This window comes from Periophthalmus magnuspinnatus, chromosome 15, assembly GCF_009829125.3.
Source record: "Periophthalmus magnuspinnatus isolate fPerMag1 chromosome 15, fPerMag1.2.pri, whole genome shotgun sequence".
Lineage (NCBI taxonomy): Eukaryota > Metazoa > Chordata > Actinopteri > Gobiiformes > Gobiidae > Periophthalmus > Periophthalmus magnuspinnatus.
In genome coordinates this window covers 16,753,939-16,773,052 of record NC_047140.1, presented here as the reverse complement: position 1 = coordinate 16,773,052, position 19,114 = coordinate 16,753,939, and the positions used below count along the sequence as shown (strand labels likewise).

General features: G+C 38.6%; 1 protein-coding gene and 1 non-coding gene across 2 annotated transcripts in view; one reads left to right on the top strand and one right to left on the bottom strand.

Moving 5' to 3' along the window:
* The window catches only part of LOC117382974 (adhesion G protein-coupled receptor A3), a 368,539-nt gene that overhangs the window by 90,008 nt on the left and 259,417 nt on the right, over positions 1 to 19,114 (top strand). The window contains exons 8-9 of the mRNA XM_055227043.1: positions 9,958 to 10,122; positions 17,236 to 17,467. Coding sequence (XP_055083018.1) covers positions 9,958 to 10,122; positions 17,236 to 17,467 — 397 coding nt within the window. The remainder of the gene's footprint in view (positions 1 to 9,957; positions 10,123 to 17,235; positions 17,468 to 19,114) is intronic.
* trnap-ugg (transfer RNA proline (anticodon UGG)) lies at positions 9,523 to 9,594 on the bottom strand. The gene has a single exon. It is a non-coding gene; the product is annotated as a tRNA-Pro (tRNA).

The following is a 19,114-nucleotide window of genomic DNA, read 5'->3' as shown; positions in this document are numbered from 1 at the left end:
CTTCTTGTTGATCTCATCACTTGGTAATCACTCAAACTGCCACAATGAGGAACCTTTTTGAACAGTTGACCTTGACTGAAACTGAAATATCACTGAGCTCAGTAGGACTTGTTTTTTTTATTTATTGTACATAATGTGAATGTAACACAGATTGCTGGCTGTTAAGTTGTAAACATTTTCATTTTAGTTCATTTTTTGTACCTTGTTACATGCCAGTTGGTCCAGCCCATATTCAGACCAAGACCTTCAACATGAAAAGATGTTAAACCGGGAGTAGAACAAAAACGAGAGCATGGAGACGTGGTCAAAAAATTATGAAGTAAATTTTTTTTTTTTACAAAAATAGTGCTCAAAAAGGTGTACAAATTAAACAACTAGATAGTACAAAAATAAAATACAAATAATTCAGAGATGCTGCCATGGAGGACCCACTGGTCGCTGGTGTGGTGCGCGCTCCAGGCTTTTATTCCAGAGTTGATTGCTGTACTGTTCCAGGTCCGGCTCAACCAGTGGGTGGATCTGTGCAAATGGAGGCATGACCAAAACAGGACTTACCTAACCTAAACCATCATTACTCATTTCTGTCTCCTGCCATTTAATTTACACTCACTCTGTTCTTATCCCTTACGAACCTAGCACTTGGGCCAAATTACTAGATTATTTTAATATACTATTCTTGAGTCAGGGGTTACAACGGAGTCCTGGGATTGTCCTAAGAATTGAACCCTTCTTACTGGAAGGTGAATGCACCAGCCCCTGTTGGCAATGTTTCGCATTCTTACAGTTTTATAATATCAAAGTGGGCCTACATCTTCCCTGCTCTTTAAACCAGTCCTATGAGTATGTTTTATGTACCAGGATTCCAGCTGAGAAGAGAGTTCACAGCCAAACTCCAAAAGTGATTCATGTAGCATTAATCAAACACAGACAGACAGGGCATCCTTTTTTAATCCTTTCAATTTTTAATAGTTTCTAATCATGAACAAAACCAAGAGGCAGGTTTAGACGTCCAGCTGAGAGTGAAATGCAATGACACAGACACCTGCTATTCAAACTGAGTAAAACAATTATCTCATACAGCACTGTGCAAATGGTTTAGTATGGTACGAAACTTGCAGCTGTGAACGAAGAGATGTTTTATATCATAGTATTTGTAGATTTTCTTTTTGGTCTGTTTAATAATGGAACTATTCTAAAAGACATTCTAATGTGCTTGTCTGAATCTGGTTTGGTTCAACAGTGCAAAGAAATATGAGAAAATATTTGACACGGATAGGCCTGTCACGATAATTATTATATTGATTTATCGTACAACATATGAAAGCTGGAACAATAGATTTTTTAACTCTATTTATTATGTGTTCATCTTTTTTGTAAAAGTGGGGAGATTTTTGTGGTGAAAATAAGTTTTGAGCTGTAGAGGTTGAATAAGTCACTTCTATTGTTAATGATTGGTTCGTTCTGCTATGTATTTGTTGCAGCTCAGGCCCTTTAATGATGCTGTCTATTTAAAAATGTTTTTCACTGGGATCATTCTGGTTTATTGTTATTGTGTGAATTGAATAAAATAGTTTCAATATTAGTTTATCCCCAAATTTATCGTTTATAGCAGTATATTTTGCTTCAAAATGTATTATCGTGACAGGTCTAGGCACAAACGTTGTCAAATCTGTTAGTACTTTCATTCAGTTTATGTGTTTTAACTTCCTACTTGTAAAGTTTTTGATATTCAACCCTAAGCTTTACATTACTGGTAAAACATTCTTAGAGATACGTTAGCAAAAATAATGTAAAATAATAAACAAAAGAGCTATGGAACGATCTGACCTGTTCCTCAGTCACTACAGGTAAATGCATTCAATTCAATTCATTTTATTTTTGTAACGCCCAAAATCACAACAACAGTTGTCTCGAAGGGCGTTCATGTTTTGGTTGATGGGGGAAACCGGAGTACCCGGAGGAAACCCATCCAGACACGGGGACAAACATGCAAAACTCCACACAGAAAGACCTGGGTGACCCGGGGATCGAACCAAACCTTCTTGCTGTGAGGTATGAGTGTTGCCATACATACCATGCATACAAAATACATTTAAATGGATGTTAAAATCTATGTTGGTTTAACATTAGGCTTACTGTTATTTCTATGATATGTGACATCACAATCCCAAACTCAGCATTCGGAGTATAGAACATTTAGTTTTGAATTGGTAGTTGCTATTTTTTTTTTTTTTTTGGCGATACTGATATCCTCTATTAGGCCTGCTGCTGTAGCCAGTAACCAAAATATTTATATTTTAAGTAAATTTTTGGCCTTGCTATGGATTTTAAGATGCAAAATATATTTATCTAGAATACAAAATCATTTTTAAATTAAACTTGTGTAAATATACAACATAACATAACACTCTCCTATTTCCACATTTACTCATTAGTTTGTTCAAAAAGATCTTACATGGACACATATGGAATGGGGCAGCACCCAAAAAATATTGATACTGAATATCGATATGGACCGGTATCATCAAATCAGTATTGATATCAGCTGATCCAAATACTGGAACCGATGTATCTCCCATCCCTAGTAACTTTTCATTATTCATCACTCTGAAACTTATGGACAGCAAAAAATATTAACATAATTGTGAAAACATGTCCGGGGTTTTGAATAGTGATAGGTCTGTTCTATATAACTGAACTTCACTAAAGAACACACCCGAGAATTTTGATTTGTTTAGAGCTGCTGTTGAGAAATGTCCTTGTCCTCCTAATGCAACTAATTTAATCATCATATTTCTTCTTCTTTATACAACAGTAACACTTTATTTTTTCTCAGCTGTTTTGGCCTGTATTATAGATTTTCTTTAGCAAAACAAGCTCTTTTATCCCTTTCAGTTCAATTCAATTCGAGCTCAGAGTTTATGCTTTTATTCATTGTCTGAAAACAATCAATGCCACACAATACTTACTGCAATTTCCATCTGTCAAAAAGTCAACAGCCCGAGGCGTCCTACTAGCAATCTTATTTAAACTTATATTACAGTAACCAGCCGAGTGCACAAGCTTCAAGAAGTTATTCAAATCAATACAATCCAGAGCAATTATTTTCATTTCCTGGTCGAGGCAAAGGGCTGGTTCGATAAGTGTTCAGTAATAAGACTAAGAAAAACAATAAACTTAAACATGAGTCTGCTGAACTGTAACTTTAAAAACTCAAATCTCATCTATGAAAGTTACAAGTTTAACTGTGGTTCTATGAAACAGGGCAGTGGTTTTCAATAGGGATGAAATAGAGCTCATTTTGTCTAGCATTTCTCAACTTGTCTTTTGTATGATTGTCCTGTATTGCTCGCACTCCTCTTTTAAATAACTGAAATAAAGTTCAGCCCATACTCAGACCAAGACCTTCAACATGAAAATACTTTTGGTATTTGGGGAGATAGTAGTTATTTGTTTGTCCACTTTTTTTTGTTTTTGGAAATATAGCCCTAGTTTTGCACTCATAATATTAGAAATCTAAGGCCCATATGTTCACACCAAACAACATAAAGAGCAGATTATGAAGAGACATTTCAGTGTTTGTAAAGGAGTGGGTGAATACAAGGAACTAATTAATGGGAGCAACTGGAGGAAGGATCGTCCATTTATTATTCCCATGTCAATTACGCTGGCCAATTACAGTATCTTGTGTGTCTTTGGGCAATGCACTTATACCTTGTTGGATTCAGCTCACATTTTGAGCACTTTACTTGCATGCTGTCTGCCACACCTACAAAGGTGTACTGTGGGACATAATTGACTAAAGCAGCACAGATTTACACATTCCCTCATAACTGCTCCAGACCCATGTGGGGTCCAGGAAAAATAAACAGATTTTTCCACAGACTTGCACCTTTTCGGACCTGCCGTGCTCTGAGAATAGTGTGACAGCTTGCATTGGTTTGAATTATGACCTACTTTGGTATTCTTCCCAAACAGTTAACAATTCAAAACTGGCTTTGGGTGTTGGTGTGGCAGTAATCAACTTTCCTCTTGTGCCTGTGTACACTGTGTCATTGAGTGTGAATGTGTGCTTGATGTGCTTGTTGAAGTGTTTTGAGTGCCCAGGGGTAAAAATGGACATATAAATGCTACCTTTTAAACTATTTTTACACAGGCCTCAGGAGTACTGAGACTAAAACACACACAACTACCAGAAATTCAAAGAATACATTTTTAGTAGCATACTAAAAATTATTTTTTTAGCATACTCAATTTAGATGACAATTATACAACAATTATTTTTATATTTTAACATTTCATAATGGGCAAATCCTTCAACTCGACCCTCACAAACCATCATGAACCTAGCTCGAGATCTGGGGATGTCTCCACAGGTTGAAGGTCATGGTTCAAAATACAGGTGGACAAATTTTTCATGCGAGGGAAGAATAAAGTATAACCTAGTTTCCATGACTACAGCATCCAGGAACAATTTTGTGTCCCAAAACTGTAAATGGATTGAACAAATGTGTAAATAAGTTTGTGGCCTTCACTGTTTAAATTTGAGCAGCGATCTCCATTTTGTTTGCGCTTTGGAAAATGGCTCTTACTTTGGCACTGTCTTCTTCCAGGTTGGTCATTTTGCTTTTATAAAACATCTGTTGGTCGACTTGTGGCAAACTACCTTTTTATGAGAAACAGACGCTTTAACTGAGAATGTGACAGTGCACCTTTGTAAATAATGCATATGTAAAGTCCTTTTAATTCAACTTGCTATGGATCGTAATTCATATCCTTCCAGCTGGAAAACCGTGATCCAACTGGGTTCAAAACGCCTGTGAATTACTGGGACACTGCTTTGAAGAAGTATAAGTTTATTTTTTAATATAATCAGAGGGTTCAAACAGTGCATTTAGATTGATGAAAACCAGCTGTATTTGGGATATTGTTCTCATTAAGGCAAGGCAAGTTTATTTGTATAACAATTCACACACAAAGTAATTCAAAGTGCTTAACAGAATAAGAGACATTAAAATCACAATACAAAAAATGAAAACAACTAATCATCATAAAATAAACTTTAAAAGAGAAGAGTGCAGAATAAAATCCTTTCAGTCATTCACAGCTCAACAGAACTGTTTTGAGCCTGGACATTGTCAAAATAGAGGCCTGTCTCACATCTTCAGGAAGATGGTGATTTCCTGTGTTTAGTCCTGACTCTGGGCACCAACAGGAGGCCTGTCCCTGAGGTCCTCAGAGTGCGAGATGGTTCATATGACACTAACATGTCGGAGATGTGCTTTGGTGCTATACCATGGAGAGACTTGTACACAAGCATCTAAGGATTCATCTCCAGCACCTTTTCCCCCAGGGCCTTTGTCACAGGCCTTGAACCTGTCTGACAGCCCCAGCAGAGGTTTCAGTCCCAGCAGCACCCCCATCACCTCCCCTATCCACAGACCAGTCCTGGGTCCCCTTTGCTACATCTATTCCCTCTAGGGACTCTTCACTCTTTTCCTCTCCACCATCACAGATGGCTCTTCCCAACCATCTAGAAAACCTCATCAGATCAGGAATTTAGATGGCTCCCCTCACACCTAATACAGCGCGATCAAGAGTTCTTGCATCAACTATACCAAACTCTTCCGCATACAAAACTATGCCCGTTTCACCACCAAAGACCCTCCCTTCTATCCCCCTCATCTTTCAACCAGAGTCCCCCCTGCTCCGCCTCTTCGGCCTCACCTGACCCCTCACCCACACTCCCTCCTGCTCCGCCCCCTCGACCCTCACTTGGTCCCTCAACCAAACTCCCCTCTGCTTGCCCTTCTTTGCCTTTTCCCAGAGCTGTTATCACCAAGAGCTATGACACACAGGGCCTCTGCTGTCCCAGGACATATCTACAGTTACACCACATAGATTAATTAACAGAAGGACAGTTAGACTGTCTAATCAGAGAAATTTAGTTTCATTAGGACTGTATGTTACCTTCTTACAGAGAATTGAAGTAATCTAAAACTTGCTGTGCTCAATGTCAGATTTTCATGTAATGAATATTTTTAAATTTATGATATTTATTTCTACTTTTACTTCATGTTGAACTGAAACATGGCTTGACAAAAACAGTGGAATCAGCTCCACCCAACTTAAAATTTGAATCTGAAACATGCGCAAACAAAAAGGGAGGAGGCGTGTGTACATTTTTAGAGATAATTTGCTCATTCACAGGTTGTCATTTGGGGTGTTTTCATTTTTTGAGTGTTTCCTTTAAAATGGAGCTAAAACAATCCCCCTCCATACTCTAGTTAGTCATACACAAACCTCCCCAGCACTGTCTGAGTTTTATTGATGATTTTACTGAGAGGTTTTCAGTCGTGTGCACAGACTTTGATGGTTTAGTCATTAAAGGTGATTTTAATGTAGATGTGGATAATGTGTTTGACAGAAACTCCAAAGAGCTCAGTTCTGTCCTTGAAACCTTTGGTCTGACTCAGCATGTCAGCGAGCCCACCCACAACAGAGGACACACTCTGGACCTGCTCATCACAAAAGAGTAAATATTTCAAATGTCAGTGTGGTGGATGTTGCTCTGTCTGATCATTTCTGTGTCTTTCGTTATTCCCAAACCAGTGGCTGGTCCTGCATTTGTTCAAAGGAGACACATAGATGATAACACAGGTGCACTGTTCATGAAAATGATACACTGAAAATGCCGCATTGTCTAAAGGTGATGATTTTGCAGTGAAGTTGCAGTAACAGCTCTCGTGTCTTATTTGCAGCAGTAAACAGATTAATAAACCCTCCAGCTCCGCTACCATTGGAACTAATTTCCACTGATCAATGCATGTTTGAGTAATACTGTATTGTCTTGCATTCAAGGATTCAGTGCCCAGACAATGCCTGGATCCATCTACACCTATCTCCACTCACTGCTTTGTACTTAGTTGAAAAAAAAGTAGACTGCAGGTCAACTAAACCACACAATAATCTCTGTTCCTTTCACTTTTTGCTCACAAGTTGCTGTTTTTTTCCTTTGGACCATTGGCTTTATCAATGTGGTGTGATTTTTTTTTTTTTAAACCTAAAACCTTTTAAATCTTCAATCAAAACCTTTGGCATGCACATTTTTAGTGTCGTAAGTTTTAAGTGTTTACTTCCATTAAAGAGTGACAGTGATGCACTTAGTGGAGTTTTAGCCCATCAACCTGAGAGTAACCGGTTCAAAACCTTGCCAAAGCTGCAATGCTGTCATCCATATTTTTTCGCTCCACTCACAATATAGGGAAAAAAAGAAAAATAAAGCTAATAAAACATACATTCCAGCAAAACAAAAACGTCCTTGTGTTTCTATATCTTTGCAATGTACTTAATAAACGCATCAAAGCTCCCCTTATGTAGCATCTTAATACGCTCTGAACAATTGCCTCTAAAGCAGTGAGTGCACATCTCTTATTATTCTGAATTACTTGCTGTCGATGGCATTTCTGACTGGATTTTCATTTTTGTGGAGTAGATTCTTAGAAATGATCGTCAGCATTTGTCTTTTTCCTGGTGAGGAGAGAGATCTGTCAGATTAGTATGATTAGCCCTAGCCTTGGCACACGGCCCATACCAGCGCTGTGTCATTGCCTCTGCAGTCTTTGTTTAATCAGCCCATTTCAATGAGATACCAATCGCCGTGACTGAATGAAGAGATAAGCCTGACTGACGATAATTGTAAGTCAAAGACAACATGTTAAGCCCTTTAACACACAATAATGCTTTCCTCAAATGAGACAAAAACGAATATTTGACATGTGCAAAGATATTGATCAGTTTGATTGATTTTACCCTTTTCATTCACACCTGGTGATCACTTGTATGGTCACATCTGCCCTGGGGCAGATTAATGGAAAGTAGCTGCTATTCTGTGCTTCTCCCGCATATATTCAAGCTGAAAAGTGTCTCGCCCAACAGCACAAAAACAGCATACAACGGCTAGTCGTGGGGATTGATCATGAATCAAACTTACTGACTGTGCTACTTGAAGGTCCTATATTATGCAAACTCTGTGGTTCCTCTTTATTTGAGGGAGTTACTGCTGCCCTTTCCTCCACCCAGAGCCCTGAGGTCATCTGATCAGCTCCTCCTGGCTGTGCCCAAGGCCAGGCTAAAGACCAGGGGTGACAGCCTTTTTTGTGGCAGTGCCCAGACTGTGGAACGACCTCTCCCTGCCTGTCAGATCCAGACTCTTTAACGCAGTTTAAGACAAGACCAAAACACCCACCTCTTCGCCATGGCATTTAGTTCCAGCTAGACAGGATATCTTTGTGTTTTACGGTTTAATTGTTCTTTGCCTGTGTGTCGTGTTTTCTGTTGTTTTATTGACTTCTATGTGAAGCACTTTGAGCAGCTTAAGTTGTATTTTATATGAGCCGTATAAATAAAATTTAATTGAAAAATGAACTCTTGGGAGCTTTTTCTGTTATAATGTTGTCGCCTCTTCAAAAACATACCTGGAGTTGTTTTGTTTCATTCACACATGTTTGAGTAATCACTTAGAATTAGTCTGTTTTATATCTCCAAAACTCAAAATGCTCTGTTCCACCTTGTGATGTCATGAAGCAGTAGTTTTCAAATTAACCGTTACCTTTTACCTTTAGTTCAGGAGAGATTGTCCATTTCAGGGCTGAAATCATCCAAATGATTCTAGAGAAGGTGTGTGGGGTTTAAAAACACAGTGGAGTACTTCCTGTATTACCACATACTGTAGTGGTTTGACTGTGAATCAAACTTGATTCTGCTACTTCTGTGGTATTCTTTAATGTTTTACCTATGTGCATTATGTGTTATGAAAAAGATTTATTTTTGTATTGTTTTTATTGTAATGAGTAAAGAGTTTGCCCATCAACTACAGGGTCAATGGTTCAAACCTCTCGACACTTTTTTTTAACATGATTGCTTGTACCTTGTTCAATCTGAGCAGTTTTGAAGTGAATATTCAGCTTTGAACATGTCCCAATCACCTTCACTCCACCTTCTTTACCACTCCACTTAGTCTAATCTTTTTTGCTAAATTCCCAAATAATCCCAGATTTAAGAAAGCTAATCCCAAACTACATTTATCCCCGGACTCAAGGCCAACTGGCACACATCTGTAAAGGTGGAAAGCAAGGAAATTCATGGAGAAAAAGTGCAATTCCTATATTTACCTTTTGGTGTAAAGCCACTTGTGGCAGTGGTACAAGATAATAAAAACAGAAACAGATGTATATGTTCTAGTAGCATCACAAATGCTAGTAAAATAAATGTATTTAGGTTTTTGTACTTTAGGTAATTCACCGTTTGAGTACTGATTATCAAAAGGTTATCATAGTTTACAGGTGAGACAGAAAATGTGTTGCTATTCTTGCTATTTTAAATTACTTCTTATAGGGTGAATATAGGTAAAACATTTCAGAAAATAAGATATGTCTTTATTAGTCCCACAGTGGGGAAATTCCAGTATTGCAGCGCACAGTTAAAGAACAGGAGATAGACAGACCTTGCTGTTTAGGTACTGGGCTCGTCCGGGATTTGAACCCGGGACCTCTCACACCCAAAGCGAGAATCATACCCCTAGACCAACGAGCCACATTAATTACACAGTGATTAGTTAAAAGTAAAATGTCGATTATAGAAGTACATGGATCTTAAAATATAAAGAATGAAACACAATTATCCAACTTTACCCATATTCACCTTGTGCATTTATGGGTTGCAGTTTCCTTTTATATGCAACATTTTGAGGTCTTCTCCCATTAAAAAGATTTGTTAGTTTTTAAATGCTAATCACTATGGCCATGGGTCTAAATTTCTATTCTTCATTCTAAAACCCATGAATAAGTTATGCCCTTTTACACTTATTTTTTGTCAGTAAAGTTTATTTGATGTACTAAAATCCATCCCAATTTGCTACAAGTCTTGTTACTAATTTCTTCTTCCTTCTTGTTTCAGTGAGGTGGTCCTGTCCAACATGGATGTGTCTCTGGCTGGGACCTGGGAGTGCCTCGTGTCCAGTCTCCGTGGAAACAGCTCTAAAGAGATGGAGATCGTCGTCCTAGAAACGTCAGCACCATATTGTCCCGCCGACCGAGTCACCAACAACAAGGGCGACTTTAGGTGAGTGGTGAAATGATGGCCTGTAAATCAATTTGGCATTATATCCCATTAGGACATTCCCATTGAAAGTCATGCATATGTTGAATGCATTACTCTGAACTAGGGTATTTCACCATATACTTCATCATTGTCTCCGATAACCTTAAAGCTACCATTTCTAAGTGTATTTGATTTTTTTCACCATAGATAGTATCTAGTGGTGTTATAGGAGAATAGTTTTATTACAAATGGTAGCTTTAAGAAGGTGAGCGTACGATGCTTTACTGTAGAATTTCAGGGTTCAGATAAATCCAGTCAGAAGTGCCAGATTTGGCTTGTATATTTTCGTAACTGTGTAGTCAGCTTTTTGATAAGACTTTTTTTCCCAAATCAGTATGTTAAATCATATTTCACAGTTGCCAGTTACTTCTGTCAAACAGAAGAAATCACAAGAGCAACGATTAATCTGATGTGTTTTCGTGTCTTGCCATGAGTTTTGGTAACCACCCAGCCATCATTTTCTAATAGCTGTCAAAAGCCCTATTTGTACGGCATTAGTTTTACCTAGGGACATCTGTAAAACTGAAATTACCCCACGACGTCTGTGTTTTTGTGTGCAATATTATTACCTATTCTTACTGATTTTATTCCGGAAATGGTGGACTAATAAACACTGAAACAAGACCAGAAGCTTTTAATTCATTATGACCCCAACGTTGCCTTTAGCAGAATTCACCTGCACTGTCAAATACCATGGTTTCTTACAGTGTTGATGTGATCTGTGATCAGAATGACATCCAGATGATCAGAAGTCTTATGAAACAGCCGTAGTCTCTCTCTTTTAATCTATTCATGCTGATACAGCCCCTCCATACAAACTTTGCACCAAAGGACCCAGACTTTTCCCTAGAGGTGCCATGCTGCTGATCCTTGGTTGCTATAACTACTTGGTTGTATTTCCTGGTCATGTCCTTTCCACAGTTTGTTTTCTGTTTTTTTTTTTTTTACTTTTTAACTGTAGTTAATATTGTTAATTTAGTTCACATGTGGACCTAAAATGGGCCGTAGAGAAATTTTAATCACTTTTAGCTTCAATGCTCATCTCTCGTACAACATTGACTAGTAATTAGGGCTTTAGGAATAGACATGTTAAATGGTCACATTTTTATATAGTACATTTCCACCTTCAAGGCACTCAAAGCACTTTACATCAAGGAACCACTCACCCATTCACACACCAGTGTACACAGAGAAGAGAAGTGTCTTGCCCAAGGACCCAATGACAGTATTCAGCTGTGGGAGCTAGAATCACACTGTCAGCCTGTGGGTCAGTGGATCTGACCACTCAACCAAGGGTGTTTATGTCAAGAGCGGGATTCAAACCGCCAACCTTCAGATCAGTGGACTAACACTATACTAATTGAGCTACTGTCACTCCCATGTTTTCTGCAACAATAATAGTTCCTGATTATAAGATTAAATTTGCTTATGAAATATTAAGAGCACTTTGACTTTGTTTGCCATATCATTGTTAACATTGTTGTGCTACTAAAACTCTAGTTGGCAACTTTATTTACCATTTTACTCCCAGCACTGCCTCTTCCTCTGCTCTGCTTGTTCTTGGCTCATTAAATCTCAAGGACCAGCCCAGAGTGCAGCAGTGAGTGTGTCTGCTTCATATATTTTAATAATAATTGGAAATAAGGCATTGGGAGTCCCGCAAACATTACAACCCTGACTTTACCGTGGGCTGTTAAAAGGACACAACCTGTTGCAACGATGGAGGCTACACATAAAATGGAGGACAACAGCCTTCAGGCAAGCCGTATATCAACTTCTATGTCTTTGCTTAGGGCCCCAGAGTGAAAGGTGGACTAAATAAGACATCGGCATCAGCTGGTTTTCTCTTTGTAGGGATTTTGACCCATAAAAAGAATGTTAAAAGGAACCTATTCTGTAAAATCAACTTTTATTACCTTTTAAGCATGCTTTAATGGTATTTGCCCATAGTTAATTCCCTCAAAGCTGTATTTCATTTGCTTCATGCTGGTTTGAGTAATCCTGTTTTGTCTTGTATTTGAGGCTTGAGTGCTCAAGGGTCATACATGTAGGGTTTGTCAAATTGCAATTTTAACAACAAAAACAAGCAAATTAAACCCCACTGTTTATTATGGTGAAAATACTACTACGAAGAGGCAGAGTTCACCAGTTCTGCAGTTTTGAGCAGGAAGTCGATGGATCTGTTTGTATTATTACGTTGTTTTAGGTCAATATTCTGTGTTTTAAATAATCACACTTCAAAATTGTATGACACTGATAATGATAATAAAAAAGTGTTAAAATTGTATTGAATGCACCACGCGAGTGTATCCAGTGTATTGCCTCTCTCTCTATCTGTATATATGTATTTATTACAAGTTTAATATGCAAAATTGACTCTTGTGAGGTTTTAGCCATGTTATAATGTTGTAATGTTGTTACCTCCTCAAAAACAGACCTGGAGTTTTGTCTTATTTCATTCACACATGTTTGAGTAACCCTTTATTATTAGTCTGTCTACATCTCCAAAGCTCAAAATGTTCCGTTCCACCTTGTGATGTCATGAAGCGGTAGTGTTGAAATTAATAGCTACCATTTACCTTTTGCTCAGTAGAGATTGGCAATTTCAGAGCTGAAATCATCCAAATGGTTCTATTGAAGGTGTATGGAGTTTAAGAACACAGTGGAGCACTTCCTGTATTAACATCACATGGTGGAACAGAGGGTTTTCTGTTTGAGAGAATAACTCAGCCTAAATATGCAGGGTTTCTGTGTTAAACATGTGTGAATGAAACAGAACACAACTCCAAGTGTGTTTGAATGAGGATATAGTATTATAAAAGAAACTATCGTAATATGGGCCCTTTAATACATGTGGGCGTGCCAGTGCAGTGTACAGTACATTGTATCTGCCTGTATCCCAGTTTGAGCGCAGAGACGAGAAAGCCTTTGTTTTACTGGAGCTGTGGAGTAATGGTCTGGAAAATGAGCCCTCTTTTTGTTCAGGCTGAAATTAATGCAATTTATGACTAAGTATGTGCTGTGGGACATAGAGCCTGAATATAATGCAGAGATGAGATCAGGGAGCACAGAGGAGAGGGCCAGGTTTATGGTCTAACTATATAACTGTGAGGGCTGGTGCTTTGTTTTCATTTGGATCAAAATCCAGCACTGCATACATTCTTTTTATTTTCATATTTATATTTTCGGCTAACATTTTAGTCGCATGGGACTAGAAACACAGATGGCGTTCGTAATTATTACAATTTACCAAAGGACCCTAGGTAAAACTAATCACGTAGAATAGGATTAAATAATGCATTTTATATTTGTACTTGTTTTCATCCACTCTTCAATCAAAGTGTTTACAGGAGGCGTAATGAGATGTAACTTTGGTAACACTTTATAATAACCATAGCCTATTAAGCCTTAGTAAAGCATGAACAAAGACATAATTAATAATGAACAAACATGTATCTAGTTACTCACACTTATTTCACACAGTTAGTCCTTAAATATGCCTTTACAAATACACACACAAATGGTTAGTTAAGTACCATTTCAAACACTTGTTAATGATTAGTAAGCTACGAGAGAATGATTAACTAATCATGTAATACAATGATAATTCAGGCAGCTATTACCTGTTAAGTAAGTCTTTTTTAGAGCTTTTCTAAAGTGAAGACTAATTATGTTTTATTAAGTATTTGTTCAGGTTGCCCAAACTCCAGAGAAACAATAATAGAGCAGTAATAGTAATAAGCATGAATCATTATTAATTGAGTGTTTGTTCATTATTAATTAAGTCTTTGTTCATGCTTTATTACGGCTAAATAGGCTATAGTTATTATAAAGTGTTACCTTAACTTCTTATGTAGGCATCATTTTGAGGACTTTTCATCATTCAAAAGTTAAGATACTAAATTTTAAATAGTTTTTTTTTTTTTTACTACGGCAAAGGTCCTAGTTATTCATCATTTTGAAACCCATATACACTATTTTGAAAATGTTTAGAATAGATGCATAATGGAAATGAATTTAGAATGGATAGATAATAAATTGTTAATTGCTAAGGAGACAGTCATAATTAGTCATCTTTCATATAACAATGAATAGCAATATTTTATTTTACTATATTTTCAATGGCACATATGCAGTAATTATAGCCTCCGCACAGAATTGGTAGTTGCTTTTTTCTCACAAGCAGTGCCTCTGAGTGGGTTTTTAGCCACTTGGAGATCGATTATTACCGGTACTTGTGTTCACAATGAGATAAAGTAAGATACTCTTTTATTGTCTCCCTTAAGAGAAATTTCCCTTGGGACACGGCGCCACAATCTGTCTTGCATTTATTAAATTACAGGTGTTTTATTGCATTCTTACTGTGAGCAGAGTCGTCTTATACAGATCTGAACTCTTACCATTAAAGCATGTGATTTAAAATGCATTGTGAAATGTTTGTGTCAAAGTATTGTCTGGAAAATGGGGCAGATAAGATAAGACTGATCTTTCTGGTCCTTTTCATGAATTTCTTGTTTAACATACAACATTCCCTGGGGGTGTGATGCTAACTGTAGGCACTGCTCTGTCTGTTACTCAAGGGAGACTTTAATCTCTTAAACCTTGTTAAACTGAGCATAAAAACTGATTTAGCTGGGACTACGACATGGGAGATTATTTGAGTGGTTAAACAAGTCCCCCTCAAATAACATTACAGTCACAAGCTAGTTAGCATTAACCAATAGTTTTTCAGGTAGTCACTCTCACCAGTTTGTTGAACATCAAACACCATGAACGCTCATATTGATCATAGACTCCTGAAAATGTGTTCGTATCCATTTTGTTTTTGTTTTTTTGTTTTTTTTTCAGACAATTTTAAAGCGTTTTTGGCTGTGTTTGCTAATGTGTGCATTTTGTAACCATGTAAACTGCAGAACATCCCACCATAGACATACAGGAAGAACACCACCAGCGTGATGTTTTATTGTATTCTTAGTGTGAGCAGGGTCATCTTAAGACAGATCTGAACTGTAACTGTTATTGTATGTGATTTAAATGTATTGTGAAACGTTTTAAAGCAACTTTCAGTGTGTTAAACTATTGTCTGGAAAAAAGGGGCAGATAAGATACGATTGATCTTTCTGCTTCTTTTTAGTTGTTCCTTGTATGTTTAACTCTATAACAGTATTTTATGAATGAAGTAAATACAATTAAATAAACATTACCTGTTTGCTTTTATGGATAAAGATAAGCTGAAATACTTTATCCATCGTTTTGCCTCGAATGTGTTAAAGCAGAAGTTCCACAGTGCTCCTTTGCTTGCAGTATTGTGATTTTTTCCTATGAGTATATTTCATTGTTTAGCTCTACGCAAATGTAAGATGTCTTTTACTTTGCTTCTCAACATAGATATTGTATATATAAATGGACATAGCTAACCTGCTAGCCGCTACGTTCCAAATAGGAAGTGAGCATGGGCTGTCTTCCGGCGCCATCGACTCACTTCAATTCAGTTTCTATTGAAAAACATTTGCCCCTCCCTCCGTAACTTCTGCTGTTAGGCTCGTCATTTTAGTCCTCAAATATTTGTTTTGTTAATTTGAGCTACATGATCCTGGTGTTATTATTTGACTACTTGTCCGTAACTCAAGATATGAACATGGTGACTCTACAGCTAGCATAAGCGACAGGTTTGATTCAGAGCGTTGGTGAGCGCCCACATTGCTGGTTTAGCAGAGAGGGGCATTACCTTCAACAGCCTTGCTCTGGATTGGCTCTTTGGTTGCTGTGATACTTGCGCTCGGAATTCCAAATAGGAAACTCGCCCCTATAACTGCGAGCCTCAAGCTTCATTTGACTTGAGCCGAACGATATGGGTGATGTCACACTCACTTAGTCACTCCACTTCTCTTCACTTCACTTCCACAGTCTATGCTTCTCAATGCAAAAGCAACAGATACTAGCACAAAACAGATACAAAACATGTGTAGCTTAACCAGTGCAGGGCAGATCTGTGGACATCTGTTTGGTTTACCTGACCTTTCATTCTTGCACAGATCTTACTTAAATGAAACACTAAAAGCCATGGGGCAGAAAATGAAAGCGTCTCATTTGCTTGTAAAACCATGGCTGTCGTGTCAGAGCCGGGCAGCAGAGCAGGTTAAAGCTTTGACTCCTCATCACATTCTTGAGAACAGAACTGTTTTTAGACTACAAAACAATGACTCTGTTCTATGGCGTAATGACTCTTGCGGTTTCTCTTTAAAGTCAAGCATTTTCCATTTATGCTTAATACATTTTCATTACTCATTAAGAGGATATGTAATCAATTTGAAGGTTAATGTTTGTAAAATGTCAGTGTTCCGGCCTGTGCAAAATAATCAGAACTATGATACAATTAAATGTTGTACGTGAGTTAATTAAGATGATTTTAATGTCATTTGCACAGTTTTTATTATCTGAGTGAGCCTTTAGCCTCTTCTCACTAACATAAATTATGACATTAGCTCAGTTGGTAAAGAGTTTGTCCCCTGATCCAAAAGTGGATGAATGCTGTCATTATGTCCTTGGGCAAGACACTTAACCCACTTTGTCCCCAGTGTCTCCCTACACTGGTGAATGAATGTGTGTGTGAATGGATGAGTGGTTCCTTGATGTAAAGTGCTCTGAGTGCCTTGAAGGTGGAAAAGCGCTGTATAAAAATGCAACTATTTACCATTAGAATATTGATACAAATTGTTTATCACGCAAGTTTTTTTTTGTTCTCCAATTGGCTACATATTGTTCAAACTAGAAAACATTATGTTGGTAGCTTGGTCCTCTTGGTTCAAACTGCAGTTGTGTCCTTTAGCAAGATGCTTCACACAATTTACTTGTGGATTAGATTGGCGAGGGTTATAGGTTTGGGTTGGTAGTTTGATTCTGAGCACTGTTATTGCTTAAATGTATTTAGTAGTCCTCATAAAAGCTCAAACTTTAATAAAAAATTGAATGATTGTAAAGAATGAATAACAATTTAAAATAAAAAAAAGTATAAATCCAATCCATTCCTTCTGTTGAAATGATTGTCTTGATCTTTTCTCTTTCTCTCTACAGGTGGCCGAAGACACTGGCTGGCATTCTGGCTTTCCTGCCGTGTGCCCCTGCTACCTTTGGCTCTGCCCCTCACCCCTCAGGCCACACCCCTCACTCGCCCCACTCGAGGGGGGAGAGAAAGGATAAGAAGGCCTGGAGGAGGTGTGACCGAATGGGCCGCTGGGCTGAGGACGACTACACCCAGTGTCCCTACGCCAGCGAACTGACCAGGGTGCTCCATGAACTCACTCAGGTCTGTACTGGCATGTACACTGGACACAATGTATTCTGAATGTGTAAGGGTTATCATAGTTTATTAGGTATAAAATAAGAAGTCTGTGTAATCTCTCAGTCGTCCAGGTAAGAACATTTTATTCTGTCAGCTGAACAAAAGTGAAGACGTTTTGCTTCTCATCCAATCGGCTTCTTCAGTTCTGGTCAGATTATAGATCACTGGTGGGACTTTTGTCCAGGTGATAGAATTAGATTTTTTTTCTAGCTGTATGAAATAAGCTTGAAAGATAATTATTAAACTAGCATAAATATAGTCCCCAACCTTTTTCTTTTCAGGTCCAGTAATAAACATAACATCTCTTTCAAACACCCGATGGTCAGTAACAACCACACAAAATGCATACAAACCTTAATCTTATGTTTAAAACATGGTCTTAATATGTTTGTTTGCGGTAATGAGGGTATTAGGTTTAATTATTTGTATCCCCATTAGCGAAAAGCATAGCTGTTATCAGAATCAGAATCAGAATCAGAAGACTTTTATTGCCATAGTCTGTGAACACAGTTCACAAACTAGGAACTTGATACGGTGAAAAAGTGCAACATAAACACACTGAATAAATACAAATACAAATAAGAGCATGCACAAAGTTAAAAAGATATGCTTAAAAAAATCAAATGAAATACTTAAAGGGAAAAAATATGTACAATAGCAGCATCAGAACAACAGTGCAAAGTGGCTTATTAAAGTGACCGGTGTTATAAGTGTCCAGTTTAGTGCAGATATTATAGAGTGTTCATGAGACAAACAGCAGAGGGGAAGAAACTGTTCTTATGGCGAGAGGTTCTGGTCCCAATGGACCGTAGCCTCCTGCCAGAGGGAAGTGGCTCAAATAGTCCATGTCCAGGGTGAGAGGTGTCAGCTGCTATACGGCCTGCTCGCCCCCGAGTCCTGGAGACGTACAGGTCCTGTATAGATGGAAGGCTGCAGCCAATCACCTTCTCAGCAGAGCGCACAATGCGCTGCAGTCTCTGTCTGTCCCTGGCAGTGGCCCCAGCGAACCACACAGTGATGGAGGAGGTGAGGATGGACTCAATGATGGAAGTGTAAAACTGCACCATCATCTGGACTGGCAGCTTGCGTTTCCTCAGCTGCCGCAGGTGGAACATCCTCTGCTGGGCTTTCTTGATGAGGGAGCTGATGGTCGGCTCCCACTTGAGATCCTGGGTGATGCAGGTGCCCAGGAAGCGGAAAGAGTCCACAGTGGTGATGGGGGAGTCCGTCAGGGTGAGGGGAGGCAGGGGGGCTGTGACTTTCCTGAAGTCCACGATCATCTCCACTGTCTTCTGGGCGTTGAGCTCCAGGTTGTTGCTGCTGCACCAGGACACCAGCCGGTCCACCTCCCTCCTGTAGGCAGACTCATCGCTGTCCGAGATGAGTCCGATGAGGGTGGTGTCATCCGCAAACTTAACCAGTTTGACGGAGTCGTGGCTGGAGGTGCAGCAGTTGGTGTACAGGGAGAAGAGCAGGGGAGAAAGTACACAGCCCTGTGGAGATCCTGTGCTGATAGTCCGAGTGTCCGAGACATTCTTCCCCAGCCGCACGCGCTGTCTCCTGTCTGTCAGGAAGTCAGTGATCCACCTGCAGGTGGAGTCAGGCACGTTG